The sequence below is a fragment of the Poecilia reticulata genome, linkage group LG17 (assembly GCF_000633615.1).
Source record: "Poecilia reticulata strain Guanapo linkage group LG17, Guppy_female_1.0+MT, whole genome shotgun sequence".
Classification (NCBI taxonomy): domain Eukaryota; kingdom Metazoa; phylum Chordata; class Actinopteri; order Cyprinodontiformes; family Poeciliidae; genus Poecilia; species Poecilia reticulata.
In genome coordinates this window covers 28,917,134-28,943,309 of record NC_024347.1, presented here as the reverse complement: position 1 = coordinate 28,943,309, position 26,176 = coordinate 28,917,134, and the positions used below count along the sequence as shown (strand labels likewise).

Here is a 26,176-nt window from a genome sequence, read left to right as displayed (position 1 = left end):
AGCCAATCAGAGGATCACGTTACATTGCTTAGCCAATCAGAGGATCACGTTACATTGCTTAGCCAATCAGAGGATCACGTTACATTGCTTAGCCAGTCAGTGCTATACGAGGAGCCCTGATTGAAGGAGCTCCACTCTCAGCATGTATATCAACTTGTGTTTTTAATTACTTCAGCAAAGCTCACAGTTTTTACCAAATTCTGTAGCTTTCGGTGTTCTTCTAAATCTGCTGCTTAGTCGCATCTTTTCGGGGTTGCTACTGCCTCTAGTGGCCTGGGGGTGGTAACACAACTAATATAATTACATTTCTAAATCAGAATACCGCAAAGTCTTTATTATTTATTATTAATTTGTAATTATCCTAAGAATATAGAGTGAATTAAATGATCTAAACAAGACCTTAAAGTGGTTCCAGTTTCTCTCGATGGCCAAACTGTTGAAACTGGAAAATTTTAAATACCTTGGGTCGTTCCTGGACAGTCAGCTCAACTTTGCTGAAAACACTGAATATATTTTGAAGAACTGTTCTCTGAGACTCTACATTTTAAGAAGACTTGGTGATCTTGGGGTGACCCAACTAGACTCTATTTGGGTCACCACTATGTCTTGAATTTGGGGGAAAAAAAATCATATTTTATTTATCACTGCAAAAGGGTTCAGTGAGTGCGCATATGAAACTGGTGGGTTCATTACCTCAAAAAAGGTTAAGAACTACTGGTCTAAAAACTGGCATTTATCTAATTGATAAAAATACAATTATTCTGGTCTTCATCATTTTTATCCAAAGTTAAGAGTAGTAGTCTACGGTTCAAAGAAGTTTCATAGCTGTTGAGTTTTTCTGTTTCTTTGAACTAAAATATGAAAATAAGAAACAGCAGCTAAGAGCCTGAGTGATTAAATAAATGACATTCCCACATTTCTGGAAGCGTTTCTTCGGTCTGCAGCAGCTACTTAAAGGGCAGCTGACACAGAATGACAAACTGACCCTCTGTGTGTTCAGCGGGCTGATGGGTTATTGATTTTGACCTTTGCTTTGATGTGTTGTCATCAAATTACCATCTTACACAAGTAAAAAAAAAAGAAATGTTTGCGCTCTCCATCAATTTCCATTGGAGTCCATTACAACTGAAGCAATTTTTCTGTCGAAAGGATCGCAGAGGAGAAATGGTTTGGGCAGTGAGACGGTCCTGGTTCAGTAAAGGGTGTTTTAGTTTTAGAAAAACTGACTATTTTCTTATTTCAAACTCCAAATGCACCTTAACAGTCCTTCCAGTTCTTTGCAATTCAACAATTGTGAAAATTCAGGCAACATTAATAGATCCTCTCATTTTTTTGAGAGTTTGTTGCAAATTTTCTGCAGAAATGGTTTTGGGTTTAAGTGATGCTAACTCCCACCTGCAGGTGGCGCTATTGCTTACTTTTACTACACTGCTGCCCCAACTTAACTTGATGTCAAGTCCATTGGATGTGGCAAATAGCAAAAATTCACTGACATGCATGACCACGAATGACCGATCATGTTTATGAGTTATGTCTGTCTGTTGATATTGAGATATTTAAGTCCTTTAAAGGGCAAAAAATGTTTGTTTCCAATCTGTATGCATTTTATTTTTCAGCCATCTTGATTCCTCTAGATGTGGATTTTTGGAAAGGTTTTAAAAATGAAAAAATATCGCAAATTTCCTTTCAAATATTTCTACAGTATATCAAAAATGAGTGATTTTGATTTAAAATAAAGAGAGGACAGCTTTAAACACACATTATTTATTACACACAGTGGAAACCATCTTAGCATCTACAGCCAATCAGCGCAAAGGAAAATAAATGGTATTCCATCATTGGCTGCTTTCCAAACACCAGCCAATAGCATCGTGCCTCAGTATTTCAGCTGCATCTTCTTAATATTTTAGATCCTCTCTATGAAAAGATTCACAAATAATTTGAAGTTGCCTTCTACAGAAAAATACCTGCACAGGTGAATCCTCGAATACTGAACCATGAATTTATAAGTTAAAGATTTACAGGGTTTCTATAGTTTTTTTAAGTATGCCAAGTGTTTTTGAAACCTAAACCCAAATTTGTTTTAATTTAAAACAATTATAACTTCACCACCCAGCAGAGTGAATGATCAGGCCTGGATAAATGTGAGTTTTCACTGACAATCTGCATCCTTCGCAGGTTATATTTAACCTGGTGCCGCCACATTCGGTCCATGATTCCTGGTCCGTCTCCTTCGTCCTAACGGGGCCTGTGTTTCTGAGAATAGCCTTGTGAATCTTTTATCTGCTCTAATCGGCTCCATGAATCACCAGAAGACGGGCCCAGCTCTGAGTTACTGCAAACCAGGATAAATGGAGTCGACTCCCAAGTCTGCGAGAGTTATTTAATCACGACTAAAACCGCGAGGTTGAGGTTTCGTCTCATCTGAAGGAAGAAAAAATAAATCCTGTTTTATAACTTGTAACATAAAATCTACTTTTGGATCGTTTGTTCTGCAGGGTTTTTGAGAGTATCAGACGGATTAGTGTTTATTCTGCACATAAGGCTAATTAGACTGATTAGAAACGAGTTCCTGTCTGTTGTGGATCATTTCCTCATCAGTGATATTTTTTCTGCAACCAACTGGATTTCCCTGAAAGCGTTTCAGTGAACTCTGCCCCTGTGTTTGGAGGATTTTTTTAACCCTGTGTTTATTTTCTGTGGCATCCCTAGAAGTGTGAAATATAGTTTTATTAGATATTTCTGTCCTTCAGAGATTCTCACTTCCTTTATTTCACTCCTCATTCCTCACTGGCTGCATTTCTATTACAAATGTGCACAAAACTTTGTCAATACAATTTCACAATTGCAGTGTTTCTATTAAATAAGAAACATGATAAGTTTGTTCACACAATCATTAAAAACATGCAGGCCGGGTTTCCACACTCATCGTCTCTCTATGTAGTTTAAATTTGTTGCAAAAGCTTCCTGTTAGTAGAGCAGGACTCTGATTGGCTGATAATTCAACCTTTTTTCAACTTTAATCGTGTCAGTTACTGTTTTATTGTCTAATAGTTTACTAATGAAACTACAGCTTTATTTTTGTTTTATTGGAAAACCTTTTTAACACTTTTTTATTTTTGCCTTACTGTAAAACATTTTTCTTATAACCATCAGGAACTCTGCATTTATTCTATTTTTTTTATTGAATTTTGTCTAAGCGTAAGCAGATACTTTGAGAACCTCATGAGATCAGAGCAGTTTTGGTATGACTGACATTCATGCATTTCTCCCTAGATATGTGTTGGATAAAGTTCATAAGTTGTACATTTGGTTGTAATTTGATTCCCTACTGAATGAAAACTTGACAAATTATGAAAATCAAAGTCGATTCATGAGAAATTCACATTTGAAATGCATAATAATGATTGCCTGTGCTCTAACTGAGTGACTAGTTTGTGATCTCGGGGTGAAATGGCAGAGATGGAAGTGTGTTGGGTTCTCTGATGAATGTATTTCTGTGCTGACAGATGGGATGTTTGGGAGGTGTCACTCTGTTCCAGTCAGGGACGTTTACGCCTACGACGTCTCCCCATCTGTAGTGCAACGTTTCCGCATCCTGCTGGAGAAGCTGTCCAACAGAGGTACACACACCGACACACAATGTTATTCAGCAATATCAGGTTTTTGCTGATAAAATTATTTAAAAAAAATCTAAATATATTATTAAAAATATGTAACTTGGTATGTTTTTTTTTAAGTAGTTTTGCATGTAAAGTTTAGGTTTTGCTAACCTGATGCAGGTAAATCCCTTTGTCTCCTAGAAAAATTAAATAATTACAAAAGTCATCACTGGAGACACAGTATTGGCCTTAACATCTTTTTTTATTAAAGAGTTTTTGTATTTTTTTATGTATAAATGTACAATTTATTCCTAGCTAAACAGTTATAGATAAATTTAAATTTATTTTCCTTTATGGTTTACAGTACTGGAGTATAACTTGGTTACATTCCTGTAAATTTAACATAAATAAATCTTCATTTTTAAATTAATTTAAACCTTGTTTGATTTTCTTGTTTTTTTTATTTTCAGTTATTTTTCTTAATGCCTCATATTTTATTTTGACCACACAAGGTAATCCTGAAACAAATTTTTTGTTATATTTGTGCATTTCAAATACATATAATGTATGTGGGAGGAGCTGTTGCTGCTTTAATAAGCTGCAGTTGGTGGAGTGATCCAACAGGGGGCAGCAGAGCCCAGCCTAACAGCTGCAGCTGCATTTCATCCAGTTTCATCATGTAACTTTGAACAAAACCTGCATAAACAATGAGGGGAACTGATCACGTTCATCTGAGTGATCAGCAGGAACATGTCAGATGTAAGAAAACATTGTTCCTGAGGAAGTTTCTTCTTTGCTTCATTTTAATAAACGAAGCCACTGTAATAAAATAAAAAAGTTCCTTCAGTTTAGTTTCTCAATTCGGTAACCAGAGGGCGAGTCGGAAATGTTTTGATTCCAACAATGTGATAAATCTGTGGCTATTTGTCTGTTATGCGAAATGAAAGATAATGCGATAAATTGTCTCCTGGATTTTTGTTCCCTGAGTCAGACTGAAAGCAGCTCGTTTCGTTTTTGTTGGATTGTTGGAGAAAGCAGATAAAAAACAGCGACGTTGCTCTGAAATGTTTTGTTTTTTTCACCGTGTGTCTTAGAAAACAAAACGTCGGCCTCAGAGGTTCAGAACGTCTGGAATGGAACGAAGCCTCCACCTGGGGCTTAAATCGGGTCGGGTCTTCGGTTGACTGTTACTGTTCTGTGGTTGTTTCAGGTTGTGATAAATCCGATTCAAAACGTTTTGAGGACTGCAGTGGTGTTGGATACGGCTGGAGTGGCTGGATTTCCCTGTGGATGCTGCAGTCGGTGGTAGATGGAGGTGGAACTGGATTAGGAAAAGCAAAAGTTTAAACAGGATTATTTGGACCACGTCCTCTGCTCATAATTTGGAAATAATAATTAATTCGAAACACAACAAAACCCTTCAAGCTACGAATTGCACGTTAAAACGGACCAGAACCAGCCTGGCAGTGACTTCACCACCAAAAGCTGCTCAAAAAGATCCATGAATAGGAAATGAAAGCAGAATTTTCCTAAAATCCAGAAATGAAGTCAATAGTTTGTTTGTTTGTTTGTCTCGGACTCGTCACAAATGCTTTATGGCCAAAGTTTTTACCAAACTGAATTTTATTTTGTGTTGAATCATTTATCTGCCTGTGCTGTTGTAGAGCGTTTTGATCAGCTGAGGTTGTTGTAAACGTGCTAAATATATATAAATAAACTTTGACAGCGTTTCAGTTATATTCTGCAAACAGCAGCTGTTCAGGAGACGGTTTGACGTCACTATGGAAACCTGAACTCAAGTCTGATGAGGCGTTTGGTAATTAACAGCTTCACTAGACGCTTTTCTTTAGATTCATCCTCCGTTGAAGCCGTTCTCGTCAGCAGCAGAGTTTCAGTTGGAGACATTTCCACATGTGGAAGCATTAAACATCTCAGTTTGCTGACACGCTTCTGCCCACAGCTCAGTCAGTGAGAGGCGTAGCGTCTGAATATCCTGGCAGGGGCTCCGGCGTTCATTAACCTGTCGTGTCAGATGCCGTCTGTTCGCCCGACGCCAACTCCCGTTTTCTCAGCCACCCTCGCTGCCATTAAAAGCTCCGTTTTATGGCTCTTTGATGGGGAAGGCTTTGCCCGACACGCTGCGCAGCTGTTGGAGAGATGCTTGTGTCCCGATTGGCTGGCAGTCGAGGTCGTAATTCATTTTGTTGGAGTGTAAAGAAACTGTTCTGGGTCTGAAATGTTCCGTTACGAGTTGAACTCGTGGTGTAATTCTCCGTTGATAAAGGTTGGACATGTTCATTTGTGAGAAAACATTACAATAATTGGTGGTGGTGTTTTCAGTTCCATAACATCTGCTGGTTTTTATGACAACATGTTGGGGTAAATTTCAGCCAAAAAACAAATACTTTGAGATTTCTTAGTTTGAAAAGTCAGACATTCACTAGAAGAAACCTTTGAATTTTTACATTTAATATCAGAAATTTTCTAGAAAATACTCTGAGATTTTGGACTTTGAAAAGTCAAAAATTTACTAGAAAACAACTCCTGGACCTTTGTGTTTAAGGTTCAGCAAGCACTGATTGTTTTTGACATCATAGAGAGAAACCTCTCCAGAAATCTGATAAACGTGACTCTGCAGCAGCCTGAACTCTCTTTATGGTGAACTTTCTAAAGATCGGGACCGGTTTATGGATGTTGACGACACATGCAACCCAGTCAGACCCACAATATCCAGAGTCTTTAGCATCTCTGGGAGAATCTTCTCCACCTCTGGTATTTTCTGCTTTTCATCTATTCGGTGATTAAATCGACTTGGCTTTCCCCAGGTCTTCAGACTCGGCCTGTTCCTCGAAGGACCCTGAATATTGAATAAAGGAGATACTCAAAGTTTTCTTTCCACTAAAAAAAGACCCTCATTCCTAAGTTGATTTTTACGTGATGCAGTTCAGATTTATAGTTTCAGTTACAGTTTTTTTTTTATCAATAAAATTAGTTTTGTGTGTTTTTAGATTAAACATGTTGAATGTAGGAAAGAAAATGGGATGAAACATATGACCAGCCATATGTCTGTTTGCGTTGGAGGATAAAAATCTAAAGGAATTAAAATTCTGATATTTATTGCTTAGAGAAATTTAATGTTAGCTCAAGCAAATGCTTCTTGGGTTCAGAGTCTTAAGAAAACCTTCTGTGCGGTTAAAGTTTTTATCCAAATCCAAATTTAATCTCAAGTGGCAGCTTTATTTCTCTAATTGATTATTATTGTTATAGTGCAGATTCAAGTCGCTTTAAAAGTCCACCTATCTTCTCCTGTGCCATTTTATGGGTTTTTTGTCAAGGAAATAATAAACATGTCTTTAATAACTGATCAAAGTTTGTGACTTAAAGTGAAATCTGCGCTGTCAAGGTTCCAATCTAATCCACTCTTCTTGTTGTTTCTACTAACCACTTATTTAGTTCTCATGCATGTGTTTTCACTGCGGCTGCTGTGTAAAAGCAGAGTTCCTGTTCCTGATTGAGGTGTGTGTCCTCTGGTAGACCCCCGTCCCGCGGCTTCACATCTGGACTCGCCGCCTGTGTTACTTGCGTTCTTTCGGTGGCGCCATCGCTCATCTGCCAAAAGCTCCTGTTCGTGTTGTGCTTTGCGCGCCGCAGCCATATTTCCGGTAACACTTCGTTCCGCTACCCCATCTGGCGTTGGCGCCTGCCCCTCTGTTCGGCTGCCAAAAAGCCGTGTTTGGATGCATGTTAAGCATAAGCAACAGACGCGAGCGGCCGTGCAGCTCATCCAGCTTGTCCTTTCGCACAAATGCTGGAAAAAAAGAGGAGATTTTGTTTCGTCTTGTCACTGATGTTGATATTAAAAGAACCATTAAGACACAAATGTTGCGCTGACTCCGACGCAGACGCACTTTGACGTCCAGGTAATAGATTTTTACCTGGAAACGAACAAACAGAGACAACATGAACAGCTGTTGGTTAATATTCAAAGAAGCTCCATTTACACAATGCTTAAAAGGAAAATTCTTCTAGAGGGAGAATCTGCTAATGGCATGCACAATTGACTTTTGTATTGAATAATTCAGGCAAAAATGCTAATTTTACTCTTTACCCATTAATTGCTCCAGTTCCAATAAAGCAGCAGGATTCCTTTTTTCTTCACAAGGTGATTAAAGCTGATAAATGTATTCGGTGGCCTCTTTAGCCCCGATATCCAGCTTCTCCTATGTTACGTTAATCTTTTCAAAATAAATTGCCGACTACAGAAGTGTGCTTAAATAACTGCTTATAAAACCCCCAACTCTTTCATTAAACCTTCCCTAATAAACTGTAGAAGAAGACCAGAACTCGTTTCTGCTTAGTCACTGAATCAAACTCTGTTGCCTCGTCTCGTCTGCTAATGATCGACCTGATGAGTTTAGAAGAAGCCGCGCCGGCTCAGCAGTTTGTCGCTGTTCTGCTGCAGGTTTTCTACCTTATTTTCTTGCACCAGTGCAGTTTTGCCTCCGGATCGTAGCTGCAGACGTGTATCCGGACTCGGTGTTCTGATCTATCTGTTATTGTGGCTGCAGGTTTGACCTGGGAAGATGACACGACCCAGAAGGTTCTGTCCAGCGAGTTATCCAAACTCAGGAGGATTCCCTACCGGCCGCAGCAGAAAGGGCCGATCTACAGCAGCAGCTCCAGGTCACATCTCCAAACCCATTCTGTGTTGTGGTGGTGAAAAATCATCACTTATTTCAGTTTTTAAAATCTCTGGAGCTGGAATAAAAAAAGGAATCAGCTTCAGGGTTTGATTTTTTTATGAATTCTTAGATATTATTTTACATAACACAGTTTGAGCAGCAGTTTGTTGAGTATTATGGGTAGAAGGTTTTTAGATGTGAATCATAAACCCAGGAGACGTTTCTGTTCCGAATAAACAAAACTAGAACTTTTTGGTCATATAGCCAAAAGGTAAGTCTGACAAAAAAGTCTACAACTCCTGTAGACTTGGAGTTTTTGCCAATGAAGATAAAATTATGAACATTTCCAAAGAGGTTTTCTTTAGAAAACCCAATCGGGTTTGCAAAGAAACATTTTTTCTGCAGCTGCATTTCCATTACAGATGTTCACAAGACTTTGTCAATATTCTGCTAATGTCAAAAAGAAAAACTAATTTGCATGTGCAGTGCTTACATTAAATAAACGCAATTAAATTCACACCTGAAGAAGTTTCATGTTATTTGATGACTTCACTCAGCGAGTCATTAAAAAACATTCCTCCAACCACTTCCTGTCGTCTTTTCCTTCATGGTTTGTGGCAGTGGCATCATCCGGTTGTTGATCATGTGACTCGTCTGATGCAGAAAGTTTCCATTGCAGTTTTACAAAATAAATCAATTTTAATATGGCAAAGAAAAAACATCCAACACCACGACTTTTATCAAAAACCAAGAATTTGTTTCCCCATTAAGCAAATTTACTTTCAAAATTTCAAATAGCGCCATCATATGGTCAATGGAAATGCAGCTACTGAGTTCAAGCACATTGAGCGATCGGCAGCATGGCTTCAACAGAATATAAGTTTTGTAAAGCCTAAAGCAGAGAAATATTATCAAGTCAAGCAACAGGATCATTTTTAAACAAATGAAATAAAAAAAATTATCAGCTGCACAGCTTTAAACCTGGGTTGTGCTAACAATTAAAGTTGACGATGTTGCTTGTCAGTAATGAATCTTTTTGTCAGAAGCTCTGTCTGCATTAGAAACGGTGTGAACGGCTGTTCCTCCTCTGCAGGCCGGCAGCTGAAGCGATGGACCCAGAAGACCAGAGGGTGAAGCCGGTGGAGGTGGAGCTCAACAGGAATCTGCAGACTTACCTCCAACGTCTGGGCCTCCTTCCCAAGACGTCATCCGCCTCCAGCCTCAGCAAACCTGGCAAGGTCAGATTCTCCTCGTTCTTCGCTGGTTTCCAGTTCATGACTGTCTTCTGCTGCTGCAGTTTTTCTTTGCTTTTTGCCAGGAAGTCAGACGTTTACTGCAAGTGTTTCACTGTGAACAGTTACGTTCACAGTTTAACCAAAATGTCTGGAGGAGAAACGGTGTAAAATCGCTCTCTTGGAGAACAATCAGTGTATGCCAAACTGAAACACGTCGGACATTTAGAAAAACTGATCATTTGAACAAGCCAAGAAAACGTCTCTGTAGTCTGTAGCTGCATTTCAATCACAAAATATGTGCAAACTTTTAAAGTATTCCACTAATGTCGAAACCCCCCCACAATTTTGCAATTGTAGTGTTTCCATTAAATAAGGAACGTAATTAAAAGAAATGTGTTCATATTAGTCATTAAAAATCTGGCTGTGCCAACATCCTCCCTCCACTTCCAGTTGTTTTCTTGATCTTTTCTGCCTCTAGTAACATCTAGTTGTTGGTCACATGACTTTAAAACGTGTCCCCATTGCAGTTTTGTAATTTTGATATAGATGAAAACTTGCCAGTGCAAAAACTTCTAGCAGCGCTGCTGCTGGCGTTCTGACTAAAACCAGGAAGATGGAGCACATCACCTACTTCTAAAGTCCTTAAGGTGGAACTGAAATGTGCTAAAATGTGATTGATAAATAAACGTGGGCTGCTGTGTGAGAATCCTTCGTTTTCTAGCTTTAGACCAAGCACAGCTGGACTGTTAATAGAGAAATTATACCGCCTTGGAGTTAACAAGTTCATTCCTCCCATTAATAACTCATGACTTGACTCGTGGCTCTGCCGGGTCCTCAGAGGGCTCCGCTTCCTGCTCCGCTTCCTGCTCCGCTTCCTGCTCCGCTTCCTGCTGGGAGATTGTTCTGAGGCTGCAGCAGGGCGAAGCCCACAGGCAGCGCTCAGGGCTTTGTGGACCTTCAGTCCAGATTCACCTGTTTGGAAGTGAAAACAATGGGGTTAGTCGGACTGAAGGGGGCCTGCAGGGCACAGGCGCTGCAAATGGATGGAAACACCTGATACCTGGTGGGAGCCTGACACACAAATCATTATGCATGGCGAGTGAGAGGAGCCGTTTATTGTAATTTTGCCATTACTCAAGCAGGTGCTGCTTCTTGTCTTGTGTGGGCGTTAATGGAGCTGGCAGTGACGACTCGCTTTTGTTGTTGCAGATGAATTCACTAATGTAATTTTATGAGCGAATTAATAACTTCTGAAGAGCCTGGCTTTTTCCAGCTCTGTCGTTTGGGCTCAAATGATATTTGCATTAATGCTAAAACGGGTTTTCTGGCATCAAGATGCAAAATGTTTGTAATAAATCTGATATATCAGAATAAACCTTTAGTGTCTTTGACCATTGTATTAGTTTTATCAATTTAAATTCTGCCTCTGGAATAAAGATGTTTGATAACAAAACTTTTAAAATGTGGTGAAGAGGTTAATTGCTTATTTAAAAAAAGTGAATCCTCTAATTCCTCATAACTCTTGTTGGTTATTATTGTGCAAATATTTGCAACATCTGTCCAAAAACCTATTTCTATAATATATGACAGGGAGTTTTTATCTGGTTCTAGACAGTATCAAAGAAATCATAAAAAATTATAAAGCCAAGTGGAGTTGTAGATTCTCTGTCATTGTTTGTATCTTGCATGTCATGATAATTGACGTGTGTGAAGATTTATTCTGGTAGTTGATGCATTTATGTTCCCTAAATAGTGGAAGTTTTATTGAATTTAATAAATAGTGTTTTTCATTGTTTTAATTGCAGAAAATTAAAGTCTGAATTTAGTTTTTGTTTTTCAGTGGCTCTACTTCTCTTCCGTATTTCTGTCATTGTTTTTAAAAATGACGCTTTTCATCGAAGATACTAAAATATATTAACACGGAGCAGAGAAGCCACTAATAAAAAGGACAACTTAATTATGTGAGTCTGCTGCATGTCGTTCCTGTTCGGTCGGGGATCCTTCCATGTTGTCAGCTCAAATCTTTTTACTCCATCTTGTTTCCGTTTCCAGCCGCTGCAGAAGCAGAAGCAGAAGCAGAAGCCTCTGTCCAGCCAGCTGCTCGCCTCGCAGGCAGATGGGGACCTTCTCCTGGCCGCCCTGAGGCGGTTTCTCTCCGGGCGTCTCTCTCTGCTCGGCGCTGGGATGAAGCAGGAAGCCGCCTCTCCTCGGCTCAGGCCCTTCTACAGCAGCAGCGTAGAAAATCCCGGGTTCATGAAGGAGACGCCGCAGTCCAGGCTGGTGAAGACGGGAAGTTCCCCTGCAGCTTCAGCCAAGGAGCCGCTCACATCTGTGGACGGTGTGTGTCTTAAACGCTTTGCAGTTTATCAGAAAGAGACGGTTTTGGTTTTTTGTAACCGTCCGTCTGCAGTAGAAGATTTTACTGCATCTCCTAGAGCATACATAAAGTTAAATTTGGAAGTTATCTGACTTTAATATATTCTGAGATCAAAATCTGACTTTCAATCTTTTGATCTCAGAAGATTAGACAGGATTGTAAGATTAAAGTCTGAATTTTGACATTAAAGTCAGGATTCTGAGGGAAAAAAGTAATTTTTTTATTTTATCTTTTCCAGTGGCTCTAATCCTCTTGTAGTTTAACATATTTTTAGTTTCAGGAAATTAATTAGTTGTTGTTTTGCCAACACGCATCACTCCCTGATGGTGAAACACTGAACTGAAGGACATCTCTCCCTAACTCCCCATCACATGTAAATGATCATCTTTTCTTCAGTGCAGCTTTCTGCTGGAACCCAGCTGAGAGCGCAGCTGTACCAACTCAGCACAGCGTCTCTGAAACAAACGAGGAAGCAAAAATGTCTTCCTCCGTGCTGCCGTCGCTCTCTACACTGTTAGAGCAACATTCTGCTTTCTCAGCATGATGCTGCACTTTTTCTTAGCTGGAAAAAAAAAAAATCTCCGTCTGAGATCCGTTTAGTATTTCTCCAACTGTTTCAAAGAAAATCCTCAGAAAATGCAGATGTGATCTAAGATGTCTTCTGTTTGAATCCATATGAATTCATGCTTCAACCAATCATGTTCTCCTCAACCTTTTAACATTCTGTTTAACTTTATGTAAAAACTGAGCTTCAATTATGACAAGCATTTGTTGGACATTTAACACATTCAATCAATCAGTCAATCAAATTTTATTTGTATAGCACATTTTAGCAGCAAGGCATTTCAATGTGCTTTACATAATTAAAATAAAAACAGCATGTGACATTAAATAAAGAGAGAGATTTAAAAAAAAGAACAGATAAAAACATTAAAACCCCTTTAGGACTTCAGTTAAACGCCGTTTAACTGGGATTCTAACCCTCAGGGACTTTAGTCAAAAACACCGTTTGACAAGGACTCCAACCTCTAGGTTTTTAGTTGAAACTCCGTCAACTGGGACTCTAAACCCCGTAGAACTTTAGTTAAACGTCGTTTAACTGGGACGTTTTCCGGGGGGCTTTACATCATTAAAACGTAGAAAAGAAATAAAAAGAAACTAAAAACATTAAAGACATAAAAACATGGAAGACATCAAAACCGGCACTCTAACCCTAATTTAGCCATAAGCAACTCTAACCAGGAGGGTTTTAAGTTGAGATTTAAAGGCACCCAGTGTTTCAGGTGTTTTACAGTTTTCTGGAAGTTTGTTCCAAATCTGTGGTGCATAGAAGCTGAATGCTGCTTCTCCTCGTCTGGTTCTGGTTCTGGGGATGCAGAGCAGAACCAGAAGATCTGAGGGGTCTAGACGGTTGGTACAGCAATAACAGATCTTTAAGGTATTGTGGTGCTAAACCGTTCAGTGATTTATAAACTAACATCAGTATTTTAAAGTCTATTCTCTGATCTACAGGGAGCCAGTGTAGGGACTTTAAAACTGGTGTTTGAGTGCAGTTTAATCAAAGGTTGACTCTGTAGAAACATCCTCAACTTAAATATTACATTTGCTCTGGGTAAATAATTTTATTTACTTGGTTTAACCTTGTCAGACAACCTTGAAGTATTAAGACACATAATATCCATAAATCAGGCCAAAATCTGACAAAATACTGACAAAAAACCTGCTACCTGAATATTTAGATGCTCAGTAAAATATTTGTTGTAAATTCAGTTTAAAGTGCAGATGGATCAACATTCTTAGTCATTTTCACTTATAAAGAGACTAGAAATGTTTAGACATTTATGCAGTTAAACTTTTTGAAACTTCATGAATTGAGTTTATTATTTTTAAATTAATGTATGAGTGCATAAACATTTTTTACTTGGCAATATTCCAAACAGATTTGTAAAAAGAGAAATCAAATGCAACTTAAAAGAAACAGAGATTTAAAAAAATAAATTGGATTCAGAACGGTGACGCTGTTTATGGAACAATCTATAAATCTATTTCTGCAGTTAGAAGAAAGTTGAAAGCCATTATGAAAAAGTACATTTTTTGTTTCTTTTGTCTGTATTTCTTGTTATTTTGAAGTTTCTGTAATATCCTGAACTTAAAAACTAATTTTCTTTTTGTGAATAGGTGGCAGATATAAGTTTATTCTTCTTTCTGCTCCTTTCATTCAAGTTTTCTTTTGCTACATGAATTATTCATATTTATTGAATTAATGAAATTTAACAAAAGGGAGAACAGAGTGTTTTGTTGTTGGCTGCAGCTGTGAGATAAACCAAACCTTTAGCTGGAGCGTGTTTCGTACTGAGGCTGTGTCGTCTCTGCAGAGCGGTTCATAGAGAAGGTGATGAAGAACGTGGGCAGACAGCATGTGGACGTGGACAGCCTGACGCCGCAGGACCTGAGCCAGCTCTCCAGCCTGATCGCCGACGCTCTGCTGGTGGTGGACCAGGACCAGGGACCGGCCCGGCCCCTGAGCCGGGACCGAGGGCCCGGACTCAGAGACCTGGAGGGAGAGCGGAGCGACTCGAGTCAGGAGGCTTCCAGAGCCGAGGAAGTGCTGCTGCAGAACGTTCCCACTCTGAACCCTGACCCTCAGGGAAGAAGCGCGCAGCTACCACTGGCAGCGCTTCAAGGTACATTTTACCATGTTCACTTCCGTTTTAACATCATGCAGCACTAAGGGAGTGTTTGAAAGCTTGTTTCCAATCAAAACATGAAAATCAGTGTGCAAGCAAAGAAGGTTTTTATCCAGAGCAGAGCATAAACAGTCTGTTAATAGCTGTTTGCTGAATGAGGCCATTAGGTCTAAAAGTGCCTCCATAATGGCTGAAACTATAAAGCTCATTTAACATGGAGGGAATAAATGTTGTTTACTTAAATATTACAGCTTGGCTTGCTGAGTATCTAAATGATAATCATTTACATGCTTTTTTTTATAAGAAAGATAAAATCTGGTTTAAACAAATGCATTTTGAAGTATTAATTTCTGTGTAAAAACAATATTCACATATTTTAATTTTCATAAAAACATTTTGTTTCTCCCAACAGAACGGCACACGGATGCAGTGGACGATCCGGTAAGCAACCAGAACCTGCGATGTCCTTCAGCCTCACAGAAAACCGTTTTTGCACAGCTGGAATGTTGAAGTTAAAAACTAATACCTGCAGGAACATGGCTGTCCTTCCAGAGGCTGATTCGGTTTTTCTGCAAAGTCTAGTTTTGTTTGTCTTGTCTAAATTTCTGCGTGTCAGACGGTGTCGAGCTCTGCGTGGATTTTGTCATTATTGATATTTTTAGTGTTGCTTATTGTCAAATAAAAACATTTGAATCTGATTTGACAAGTTTTACCTACAAGTGCTGACAGGAGAAGTCACGCTGTGGGAACATGAAGTGTTGTAGCAGTTTGAGTCCAACCCAGACAGTCTGCTTCTTCCCATCCATCCTCAGCACATTCTGAGCTCGTCAGATTGGATTTCGAATTGCTTAAAGACGGAACAAAAGTGGATTTTGGTCCCAGTGTTTCCGCTGTTGTGACATTCAGCTCCTGACAAGAAGAATAATTAGCCTGAAGTCGGGACCTGCAGAATAATGGCGCTTTGTAACGGCGTTTCAGTACGGATGCTGACAGGTTGGCTTTTAATTTGATTCCAGCAATTATCTCATCACACCTGTAGCTGCAGACTGCCAACACGTTAACATCAACAGAGGAACTCCCAGCTGTTAAACAGCCTCGACCAAAGAGCCAAAGATGTGTGACAGACAAATACTAAAGAATAAAACGAGTGTTGGGAGTTTAGATACTTCTGCAGTTTAAAAGGTTTTTAAATGCTTTCAGGAAGAACCGCTTTGGTTTTTAACAGTTAATTTTTTTATCAGTGTCTGGTCAATATTATAAAATCAATACTGTATCGGGAACTGATAGCATAGTATAGCTCTATCTATAAATATTTACAGTGGGATTTAAGGTCCAAATGTGTTTTTAGTTGACATTATTTGTCATATTTGTATAGAAATCAGTGTTGATCAAATGTTTCTGTATTTTTTCACTCTTGGAATTTAAACTGACCTTATCAGACGTTCTTCTGAATTTTTTATCATCTCTCAAGGATTTGAACTTAAGAATCAGTTTTATGAATTTCTCTCTTTTCTTTTAAGCAACTTCACTTAGCAGCTGATGAATCAAAGTTGTTTCTGCACCATAAAGTGCAAAAATGTTTTTTTTTTACCCTCAAGGTCTTTGTTGGCTGCAGAATGTCACAAAGAAATGTTTATTTTTCTTTATTTCTTTTGCTGAATTTATAAAATAATTCAACCACAGATGAGATGGTTTGACAGAAATTCAGAATTTATACTGATAGCTCATTAATTTTTTTTTTTGAAGTTATGGATGACTTAATGTTTCAACTGGATTAAAATAAATACAAAATAATAATAATATGCTTTATATTCAAATTAGCAGATTTATTTAGAAACAATTCAGTTTATAAATGCTACAACCGAGAGAGAATCACACACAGAGGAAGACTTTTGCATTGTTTTAAGGACAAAGGACTTAAATCTTAAAACTGTAAAAAACTAAACCATAACAAAAACCCACCAAATTATTAAGAATCAGCTTCGTGACGCCACTGGATTGTACAAAGAGACATTTTCAAGTTTCAATTGCATGACTTTATTTCATTTTACTCACCCAATAGAAATGTCCTTGTATCTTCCCTGCAGGCTCAGAGCAGCAGCCTCTTCAACAAACTCCTGGCCTACCTGGACAAAGCCTCTCTTTCCGATCCTTCGTCAGTCAGAAGCCGCTACGACGTCGCCGCGGCAGCCCCCAGGGGCCGGCAGGTGGGCCTGGAGAACGTCCAAAGTCACACCAGCGAGGCGGGAGTGGCGGTGCAGAAGAAGGACACCACCCAGTCAGTGGAGGAGGTATCGGAGGTGGCGGGCTGGATCAAGGAGGTGGTGCCTCCGCCCGCCTCGCTCGTCTACAAGGAGCCGCACAAAAAGACGATGCACGCGCCGGAGCTGCAGCTGGACGTCAAAACCGACAGGAAGAAGCCGGACGACGACGTTTTCGGCTACGTCATCACAGACACAGAGTGAGTAACGAGTTACTCAGATTATCCAAATATAAGAGATGATGAGCATCTTCTTTCAAAGAGACTTTTGTTCTGTTTATTGTGAAGTGCTAAGAATCGAATCGAAATTACAGATGCTGAGTTGGTCAGTGTGACATCTTTTAATTCACTTCGTCTCTATGGTGTCAAGATTGTTTATAATCTGCAGTTTAGAAAAAGTTTTTCTTATCTTTCTTTTAATCTTTTAAACATCAGAACATGCGCTGCACACATGTGAGTGAGTTGCATTGATTACTGAATGGCCGAAGTTTTAGACTGAAGGTTTGTTGAAATCCTTGGTCTTGTGTTTCTGCTGCAGCAGCTGCTGCAGCCCTCGAGGTCTTGGTGCCGTTCGTCTTTCCATCTTTTCATCTTATTATGCAGAAAATCCATAAACGTTGTTTTGGAGGTCAGAGCCACAGATTCACACTGCAAACACAATGAGCAGGACCTTCTTCCTTCACCCTGCTCCATCTTCTAAAACTGATCATTGTGTCATCAGTTCAGTGTTTACATTCAGCTCCACTTAGAAATCTTTGTGTTGCGTAAAAAGAAACAACATGCAGATGTTCCTACGGCGTCACGTTTGACATTCAGAGGTGCAGTGACTTCACTCTGGACTTTCTTCCTCTTTGTGGTCAAAATAAATATTTTCTTTACTGAATGTTGGATGTAGAAATTGAAACCTTCAAGTTTATCTGAAGAAAATAAATATATACTCTGTGTTGCTTTCATATAAAATATCCTGTTAGATTCATGTTCAGTCATTTCATTTTTCTAAGTGAAGTTTTGATGTTTAATACTTAAAATATTATTGATATTTTTTATCTACAGGAAGACACAGTTTTCCTTCTAGTTAGCAGAAGGTCCAGTTTCTTCTCCAGGGCAGATGCCAACATCTTTGCACATTTCTCTCTCCAATCCTTCCTTATTCACTTCTGCATCTCTTGACCTTTGCGAGTAACATGACTGAAATTCAAATGTTAACATGTCCCTTACAATTCACTAGAGAGAAAATGTAGAGGTTAATGTATGTGAAGCAAATAACTGAATGATTTCCAGTTGGGCTGCATGATCTTACAGTGACAACAATATTGCAAAATCAATATTGGAGACAATATGTGCCTGCTTTCGTCTGCGCTTCCATCACTGCGACCTTCAGCATTTTGGGCAAAGTCATTTGTGAACAGTGTGAGCATCTTGACCCATGAGAATCGATGCAGTTGGTTAAATATTACATTAGCATATAAGATGTAAGTTCAAAACATCTGGAATATATTAGTGAAGAAGTGTTAGACTCCTAACAATCTTTAGCGATATGAATTGTGCCGCTCTGTTTATTCTAATCCTTGCAATGGCAAAAGTATGATTGCAAACCAGTTGGACCACAGAGAGACCAATCCTAAACTTTATTCTCTCCATTCAGTAGGAAAATCTGTCAAGCTGTCTCTGAAATAATGCAGTGATTTGACAACTACTGAATTAGATCTGCTGCTATGGATCAGACACTGATACCGATCCAGAATCAGGGCCGACACAGATCAAATCCGTGTTGAACACCTTCATGTTAGAAAGCGTGCATTGAGATTGATCAAAGCTCCTAAGTCAGAGGGGAACCCCCCGCAGTGTGAGTGTGGTTTCTCAGACGGATCACGATACGGCCCACGGCGTGGCGTGGAGCTGACGTCTCCGTAGCAGCCATCAGCAGCAGCAGTGATCACCGATGTCAGCTCAGAGGCTGCTGCTCTGCACGATGCCACGCTGACTCATAGCATGTGGGCTGGCGGAGCTGCTGTCGGCTTTCCAGGCTCAGGGAAGAGAAATCGAACAAAATCAGGTTTTCTGTCAGTAGTGAGTCTGACACAATCCACCATATTCTGTGAACTGGTGTACTTAGGTGTACAGCTGCTTTTTCCACTGTTAGTTTATTTTCATTGTTATTTCTGGACGATAAATTCATCCTTTAATGTTTTTGATATTAGTATCAGAGGGATCAGAGCATGAGATCATTTTGTGCTTAAATGAGGAAGAAAACCTTCAACTGCTGCTCTGTAAATCACCAGATGGAGCGATGAAAAACATAACTTCTGAAAATTTACAGCAAGTCTCTGACCTGTTTGCAAAAAGATGATGCAACCTGGAGGTTTCTACAGGTTCTTTCTGGGTTTGAATTCAGCCGAACCGGGATGAGGTGGGGTCAGGTGGGGTCAGGCACATAGGAAACAATCAGTTCAGAGCTGGATATTGATCTTTAATCAGGTCTCCCATCCCCACGACACAAACACACATAAAACAAACTCTGCTTGTTCCGTCAGTCTTGTGCTCACTCAGTGGGGTCAGGAGGTGCTGGTGCCTCTCCAGCTAACGTTTCGGGCGAGAGGCGGGGTCACCCTGGACAGGTCACCAGTCTGTCGCAGGGCAACACAGAGACACACAGGACAAACAACCATGCACACACACACTCACACCTAGGGGCAATTTGGAGAGGCCAATTAACCTGACAGTCATGTTTTTGGATTGTGGGAGGAAACCGGAGTACCAGGAGAAAACCCACCATGCACAAGGAGAACATGGAGACTCCATGCAGAAAGACCCGGACTGGGAATCAAACCCAAAACCTTCTTGCTGCAAGGCAACAGGTCTACCAACTGTGCCACTGTGCAGCCCAGTGAAAGTTCAATGATGCGAAAATATTCAGCTTCAAATCTAAAATGTAACCTCATGTTATCAGGATGCAGTTTTTACCAGACGGTGCCTAATAACACAAGGTGAGGGTGCAACTCATTTACTCATCATTCTGCTTCCATCAAGAGAAGTACAAACAAAGTTTAGGGCCTGAAGGTTGATTTAAAGTTGCAGTAATAAATGTCACTGGGCAAAAATGTCCACCAAACATATACCTCCTAGAAAGGCCAATCAGGTTTTTATTTATCCATATAGTGGAGGTCGGACCTCCAGCCGTCGACCCGCTCTGTGCACCTGCTGGTCGCGCTGCATTCTTGTTTTCATTGCAGTCAGATCTGCTTCATTTGAGTTTGGGTCCTGACTGTGTCATCTGTTGTCAGAACAAACTGAAAGGAGACGGACATAAAATGAAGAGGTGATGAGAAGCTTTCCGTCTTTGACCTTCCTCACCTCCTCTGTATTCACCACAGCACTCCCACTTCCCCACCTTGCACCTTTTCTGACCTCCTTTCCTGCAAAAGTCAAATCTGTCAGCAACCATCACTGGATCTGACTTGGTAGCGATGTTAGATGTTTCTTTTTTTATGTTGCTCATGTCTCCATTTATTAGTTTTTCTATTTTCCTCCATTTTCACCTGCAAGTGGAATAATGAAAATAGATCAGGTTCGACATTCTTTTGGTATATTCCTTTTATAATTGTAAAAACATTACTGCTGCGATGTGCCAATACAAATATTGATCACTGTTGCTTCTTTGTGGAAAGAAGAAACTGTTTTTGTTGTTTGTTCTCTGACGTCCATGTTTTTGTCACCTGCAGTCGGCTGCAGACAGACGATGGCCTTCACCTGATGGAGATCTTGGCTCATCGGTCAAACATCCAGATGACGGACTTCACTGAGCTCGTGTACGTATCTTGTTTTAAACTCGTCATTTAAACACAGCGGTTTCCATCCTTCTTACTGGTTTTACTGGTGTTTGGTTGTATAACAATACTGCGTTTACACAAACTGCCACAATTTTTGGCACTAAATTATTTTCTTCGGAGCTGAACTGATTATGCTTGTTAGTTTAAATTCATACATAATTTTCCAAATTAAATAATGTAAAAAAAAATTGTTTTTTTTCTGTATAGAAAAACAATCAGGTCACTTTCTGAAATAAGCTGAGTTTTAAATGCTGTGACAGAAATTGTAAATGTAATTTACTTATGCAAGAGCAGCAATGAGTATGACTAAATATTTTCCTTCTGATTGACTTTGTGTTTGGAAAATGAGATTAAATCTGCAGGCAGATTTAATGTGGTTATCTTGTAAACTTTATTTTTGAAACCAGGTCCCATAAATGTTTGTTTTCTTTGCCATGTCTGCATGCGAGCTGCATCATTTTCAGTCACATCGTAGCTCCAGCTCTTTCTCTGTGCCGCACAAACATGGCGCTGATGATCGGCGCTGTTCTGTGTCTTTTTGCGTTGCTCTGTGGCAGTGTTACAGCGCCACCCCCTGGCCCGGCGTACCTACTGCAACGGTTTCAGTCATGTGGACGGACATTTTTTCCTAAATGTTTCCAGTGTTAATTCGGGGCTTTAGATTTGAACCAACTGGAAATGGAAATGAAGAAGTCCTCTTTGAAATTCAACCCCAATTAAGACACTTTATGCATTTATTTAGCATTAGCTTAATATTCTGTTAAGATAACTGCCACTCTGAAATATTACTACTTTTGCTGTTAATTGATTAAACGATTTAATCAGATTAGTCACACTCAGATTAATCACTATGCTTCACTTTGTAAGCTTGAAATGTAAAAATTGCTCTTTTTCATAAAATGGTTTAACTCAAACCAATCAGTTTTTCAGGTCTGTGTATTCAGGAAGGTTTAAAATAAGTCACTTTTTCAAAGGTAATTAAACATGTTGGCTATAAACTGCTTGTGCTTTGGTGGAAGGAAAACTTTTCAAAGTCAAACCGCTCTGACTCTCCTCGCTCGTCTTTTCGTTCACATTTGCATCTCTGCGTTGCTGACCGCAGTACAAGACGCTGCACCCTCCACAGGAGAGAGGCCTTTTCTGTGATTAATCTGCATTATGCAACATTAACACGTTAAGCTTTTCGGATTAATCACATTTTAACATTAACAGCCTGATTAGTGACACGTCGAACATTTTTCAGCCCATTCTGTGGAAATTTTAAGTGCTTTCGGCTCCAGCTGGTTGACGCCTTTTGCCAGATCAGCTCGAAATAATGGGGCGCAAAAGATCAAAAACATAAAAAAAAAACAACGATGGTTACATACTCTACGTTTTGAGGAACATCATTTACGTGACATATTTCTACTGTCTTTGCCTGGTCTTAGAGATTTAGCTTCACACGTTTAACAAGCAAACTCCTCATGATAAGCTTAGTCAATAGTTTCCAGTGAACCGTTTAATATAGATCACCTCTGAAGGCAACAAAAGTTTCATTGACCACAATCACATTTTATTTGTAAATAAAGCCTTAACCTTCTTGAAGCTCACCAGGCACACACACACACACACACACACACACACACACACACACACACACACACACACACACACTAGCAATGAATGTTAGTGCCGTCTGTTTCTTATGGGAAACTAAAAATACGAGCCTCTGAAATGCTTCTAATGTCCTCTTTGCCCTGAAATGTAACGGTGCCCGTGGGCATGAAGCCTTCCCAGCTGTCAGACTACCAAAGCAGTTAAATAGAAATGAGAATTGCATCAAGAGAAAACCTTCAATTCAGCAGCCATTTAAAATTACAACCAACTGTGTGCACAGACTAAAAACAGCCCAGCGTGGAAGCAGAGGTCTGGATGACTCATGGCGTCCATACTGCGCTTTGCCTTCCTGACCGTCTACCTGCAGGCCTGAGTGGGCGGCCCTCTTCCCAGAGGGGAGCATCACACAGTAACACTTTTCAAATGTTCCCCCCCCCATAAGAGATGAGTGGTGCCAGCTCCAGCATCCCCCACCCCCACACCCAGCATGTCGGATCACAGAGGGCAAACTGGTGGGATCAAAGCAGAGAGGCACCAGGCTTTAAAACCTGAAGTGAAGAAAGGAAAAGAAAGCAAGACGCAAACCAAGTGGACTTATTTTCCTTTCAACATTCCCCCCCTGCGCTGATGGGATGAGGACATGCTTGTCCGTGCCGACGAGTCAAGCCACTACTCGCTGCTATCATTTATTAATGATACCAAACTCTGTCTGAACCCACTTGGTCTTTTCTCGCTCACTGGACTCCTGTGGTTTTGTTATCATTCCCTCAGCGATTTGTTCCTTTTTTCACCTTTTCCCCCCGTTAGATGAGCTACAGCAGAACAAATGCTTTGCAGGTTGTTTCACGTTTAACACTGAATTTTATGTTTTGAGGTGAGATGTTTTCACTCTGGGATGATCGCTTATCTTTCAAATTTTGAAGAATGCAATTGAAAAAATAAGTTTTTGTCATATTTACAGCTCTGAGAAAAACACAGACAGGTTTCTATACAGCTCAAGAAAAAGTAAATATGTATTACAGAACTGCTCCCTTACTAGGGTTGGACTGATTGCTTTAAAAAGCCTGACCTGCCGATTCCGATTTTGGCCTGTGCCAATATTTTTTTGTCTAGCATGTTGCTAAATATAGAAAGAAAGTCGCTGAGCTGGTAACAGTGACTGTTGTTAACTGCAAACGTGCAGACATGACCTGGTGGGCCGGTCTCTCCCATCAGAGAGTCAAACCTCTGACCGGAGAGCAGCAGAGGCAGTGGCTCATTTTTAGACCTTTGCAGAGGTTGATAAGATTAGTGGATAAGATCGGCTTCACGTGTAACTATCAGCCGATTGCACAGCTCTCAAAGATAAGGGATTCGACACTGATTAATCGACTGGCCGTTAAATCGGAGCACCCCTCTCCCTTACAGCATGTGTTTTACATGCAGCCATTTTGTAGCCCAATCGAGTTACTATGTTATGTCTCTTTAAGAAGCTTCTACTCTTCGACTTTCCTTCTCCAGTAAGTCACGACAATGCTTCTCCAGGACGTTCTTAGGAGTGTAGTAGTTTGTGTAAGTTCCACCAGGTGTTTCCGAATTTCTGCTGCCACTAGTCTAGAGGAGCTGACTTTGATTCACCTCCGAACGGTTGCCACGGGAGATTTCAGATATGTATGAAAGAATCAAAGCAACACTCCAGGTATGATTTTGATGAGAAATGACGGTGTAACATGATGCAAAGCTGAAAAAAGTTTATTTTTCATAACATTCATTGATTCTAATCTAAATGCACCAGGTTTTTCCAAGCTGTGGCCGAGGCAGTTTTGGAGAAAAGTAAACTCAAACTGAAAGAAGAGCTGAATGTTTTCCAGCCGCTAAAACTTTTTTAAATGAACAGGATCCGTCTCAAAGGATCTGCTTGCTGCATGGCTGGACTTTTCACAGTTTCTGGGACATGCTAATTGTTTGAAGCGTTCACGTCTCAGCACCAAAATTGTATGCTTGCTCTTACGCGTTAGCTTTATTTTGAAACGAAAGAATGACAGTATGATGTATACTCTCTACTTTAATTGCACCGTTTCGGAGCACAATGCAAAGCTGACATCATGATTCTAGGGAGGAACAATAAACGTGGCGTCTGCAAACCCATCCAGTTGAACCGTGCTTAAAAATAAAAAGAGAAATGAACTTGTTGCCTGCTTTTGTCATCTCTTTTTATATAAAGCTTTATAATTGTGCACACATTTTTTTTAAACTTCCAGGCAATTATGAAGATTTGATTATGGTGATCTGAGTTGAATAAATCATTTGAATGTCTGTTATCTTGTCAGCACAGCTTGTCTGCTGTCAGCTGGGTTTTGTCCTCTAAAAGGTGTTTCTCTGCTGCAATATTTTTGATTTAATAACTTTTTCCTGGGTTTTGAGTAAACCAAAGCTCTGGGAAGCTGCCTTGAACTCGGAGCTGTAGTGAGACAGAAGTGCATGTTTGTGTGTGTGCAGGCAGGTAGGGGATTGGGTGGCTGGTATAGCGCGATTTACACACACACAGCTTCGCCCCCACACTACACACTCTTTCCACCCCCGCTGTTGTTCACCCAGCACCTTGCCGCGTCGCTCGGCTGCTGTATTGAGTCCCTGGGTGGGCCGCACTGTTCTGCTGTTCTAATGCACCTTTTGTCTTTGCTCCGCTATCCCGGGAATGAAAAGGGGGAGCCACACACGGGGAGGAGGCTGATGGATTTGAGGTAGAGAAAGCGAGAGTAATGGCAGGGAGATATAGATGCAGAAAGAAAGGTGGTAAGCCGGGGGTCTCCTTTTGTTGCGAGCGCAGTAAAAGCCCAGCAGGGGGAGCCGCCTTGACAATTTGTCAGAGGCGCCACACGTATTTTTCAAGGCTGCCTGGCTCCTCGCCGCTGTGGCAACAGCAGTCACCTTCAGGAGAGTGATTAAGCCCAGAGACAAAAGTCTCGGGCTGACGCTGATTTACCTCGACTACCTGTGGCTTCTACCGCCCAGCTTTTCAACAAATCTTCTTTACCTGCTTCAGTACCTCTCGGTCGCAACATATGGACTTTTTTTCTGATTTTGTGACGCTATAACCACAAACTTAATTCCCCTTTATTGGGATTTCATGTCCAACACAAAGTGGTTCATAACTGTTGAGCAAGAAGGAAAATATCCATGTTATTGTTTTACAACATCTAACATATCTAGATACATTAATCAAGTGCTGTGTCTATAAAACCGTCTGCTTTACTCAACACTAAATAGAGTCAAATTCATCCAAATGCCTTCTGAAGTTGCAGGTACATGTAGCTGAATCTCAGTGTAAATGCATCTGTTTGCTTTGCTCTAGAACATTAGAGAACAAACAGCATCATGGAAATGAAGGAAGTCACATCAGAGAAGTTTAAAGTTGTGCTGCGTTATTCATTCTTTGCATTTTTAAAAAAGTTTTTCTGGACAATAAATTGTCCCAGTAAATATTGTGATGATAAACTGTATTGAGATCACTTTCAGCTGTTATTGGTAATAGCATAGCAATGCATGTTTTACCCCTCAACGACCAAAAAACTTCCATTTGGTTAACACTGAATATATACAAAATAAAACACTGCTACAAACAATAAATTAAAAACGCATCAGAAACAGTCGGTTAAAATAAACGATGATGTTTCTGAACAAAGTTGCTCTTCAAAAATTCTTAGTCTTCGTAACAGAAATCATAACGCGACTGATTAGGTATAAAACATCTCAACCTTTAAGCTTCTAGCTTTGTTCAAACCCTTCAGCCGGTCAGCGACACTTGGACTGAGCCCGGCTTTGGTTCTGCTGGAGGTTTCCTACTGTTAAAGGCAGTTCTACAAAGCACACTTGTACACTATTTATACTAAGTGTTGATCTATGAAGCAATGCAATAAAATACATT

The 26,176-nt window shown here is 40.1% G+C and overlaps 1 protein-coding gene across 2 annotated transcripts in view; it reads left to right on the top strand.

Moving 5' to 3' along the window:
• The window catches only part of LOC103480019 (receptor-type tyrosine-protein phosphatase N2-like), a 166,445-nt gene that overhangs the window by 24,354 nt on the left and 115,915 nt on the right, over positions 1 to 26,176 (top strand). For both annotated transcript variants that reach the window (XM_008434755.2, XM_017309950.1), the window contains exons 3-10: positions 3,510 to 3,623; positions 8,171 to 8,285; positions 9,378 to 9,522; positions 11,572 to 11,857; positions 14,272 to 14,580; positions 14,996 to 15,024; positions 16,671 to 17,044; positions 20,566 to 20,652. In XM_008434755.2, coding sequence (XP_008432977.2) covers positions 3,510 to 3,623; positions 8,171 to 8,285; positions 9,378 to 9,522; positions 11,572 to 11,857; positions 14,272 to 14,580; positions 14,996 to 15,024; positions 16,671 to 17,044; positions 20,566 to 20,652 — 1,459 coding nt within the window. The remainder of the gene's footprint in view (positions 1 to 3,509; positions 3,624 to 8,170; positions 8,286 to 9,377; positions 9,523 to 11,571; positions 11,858 to 14,271; positions 14,581 to 14,995; positions 15,025 to 16,670; positions 17,045 to 20,565; positions 20,653 to 26,176) is intronic.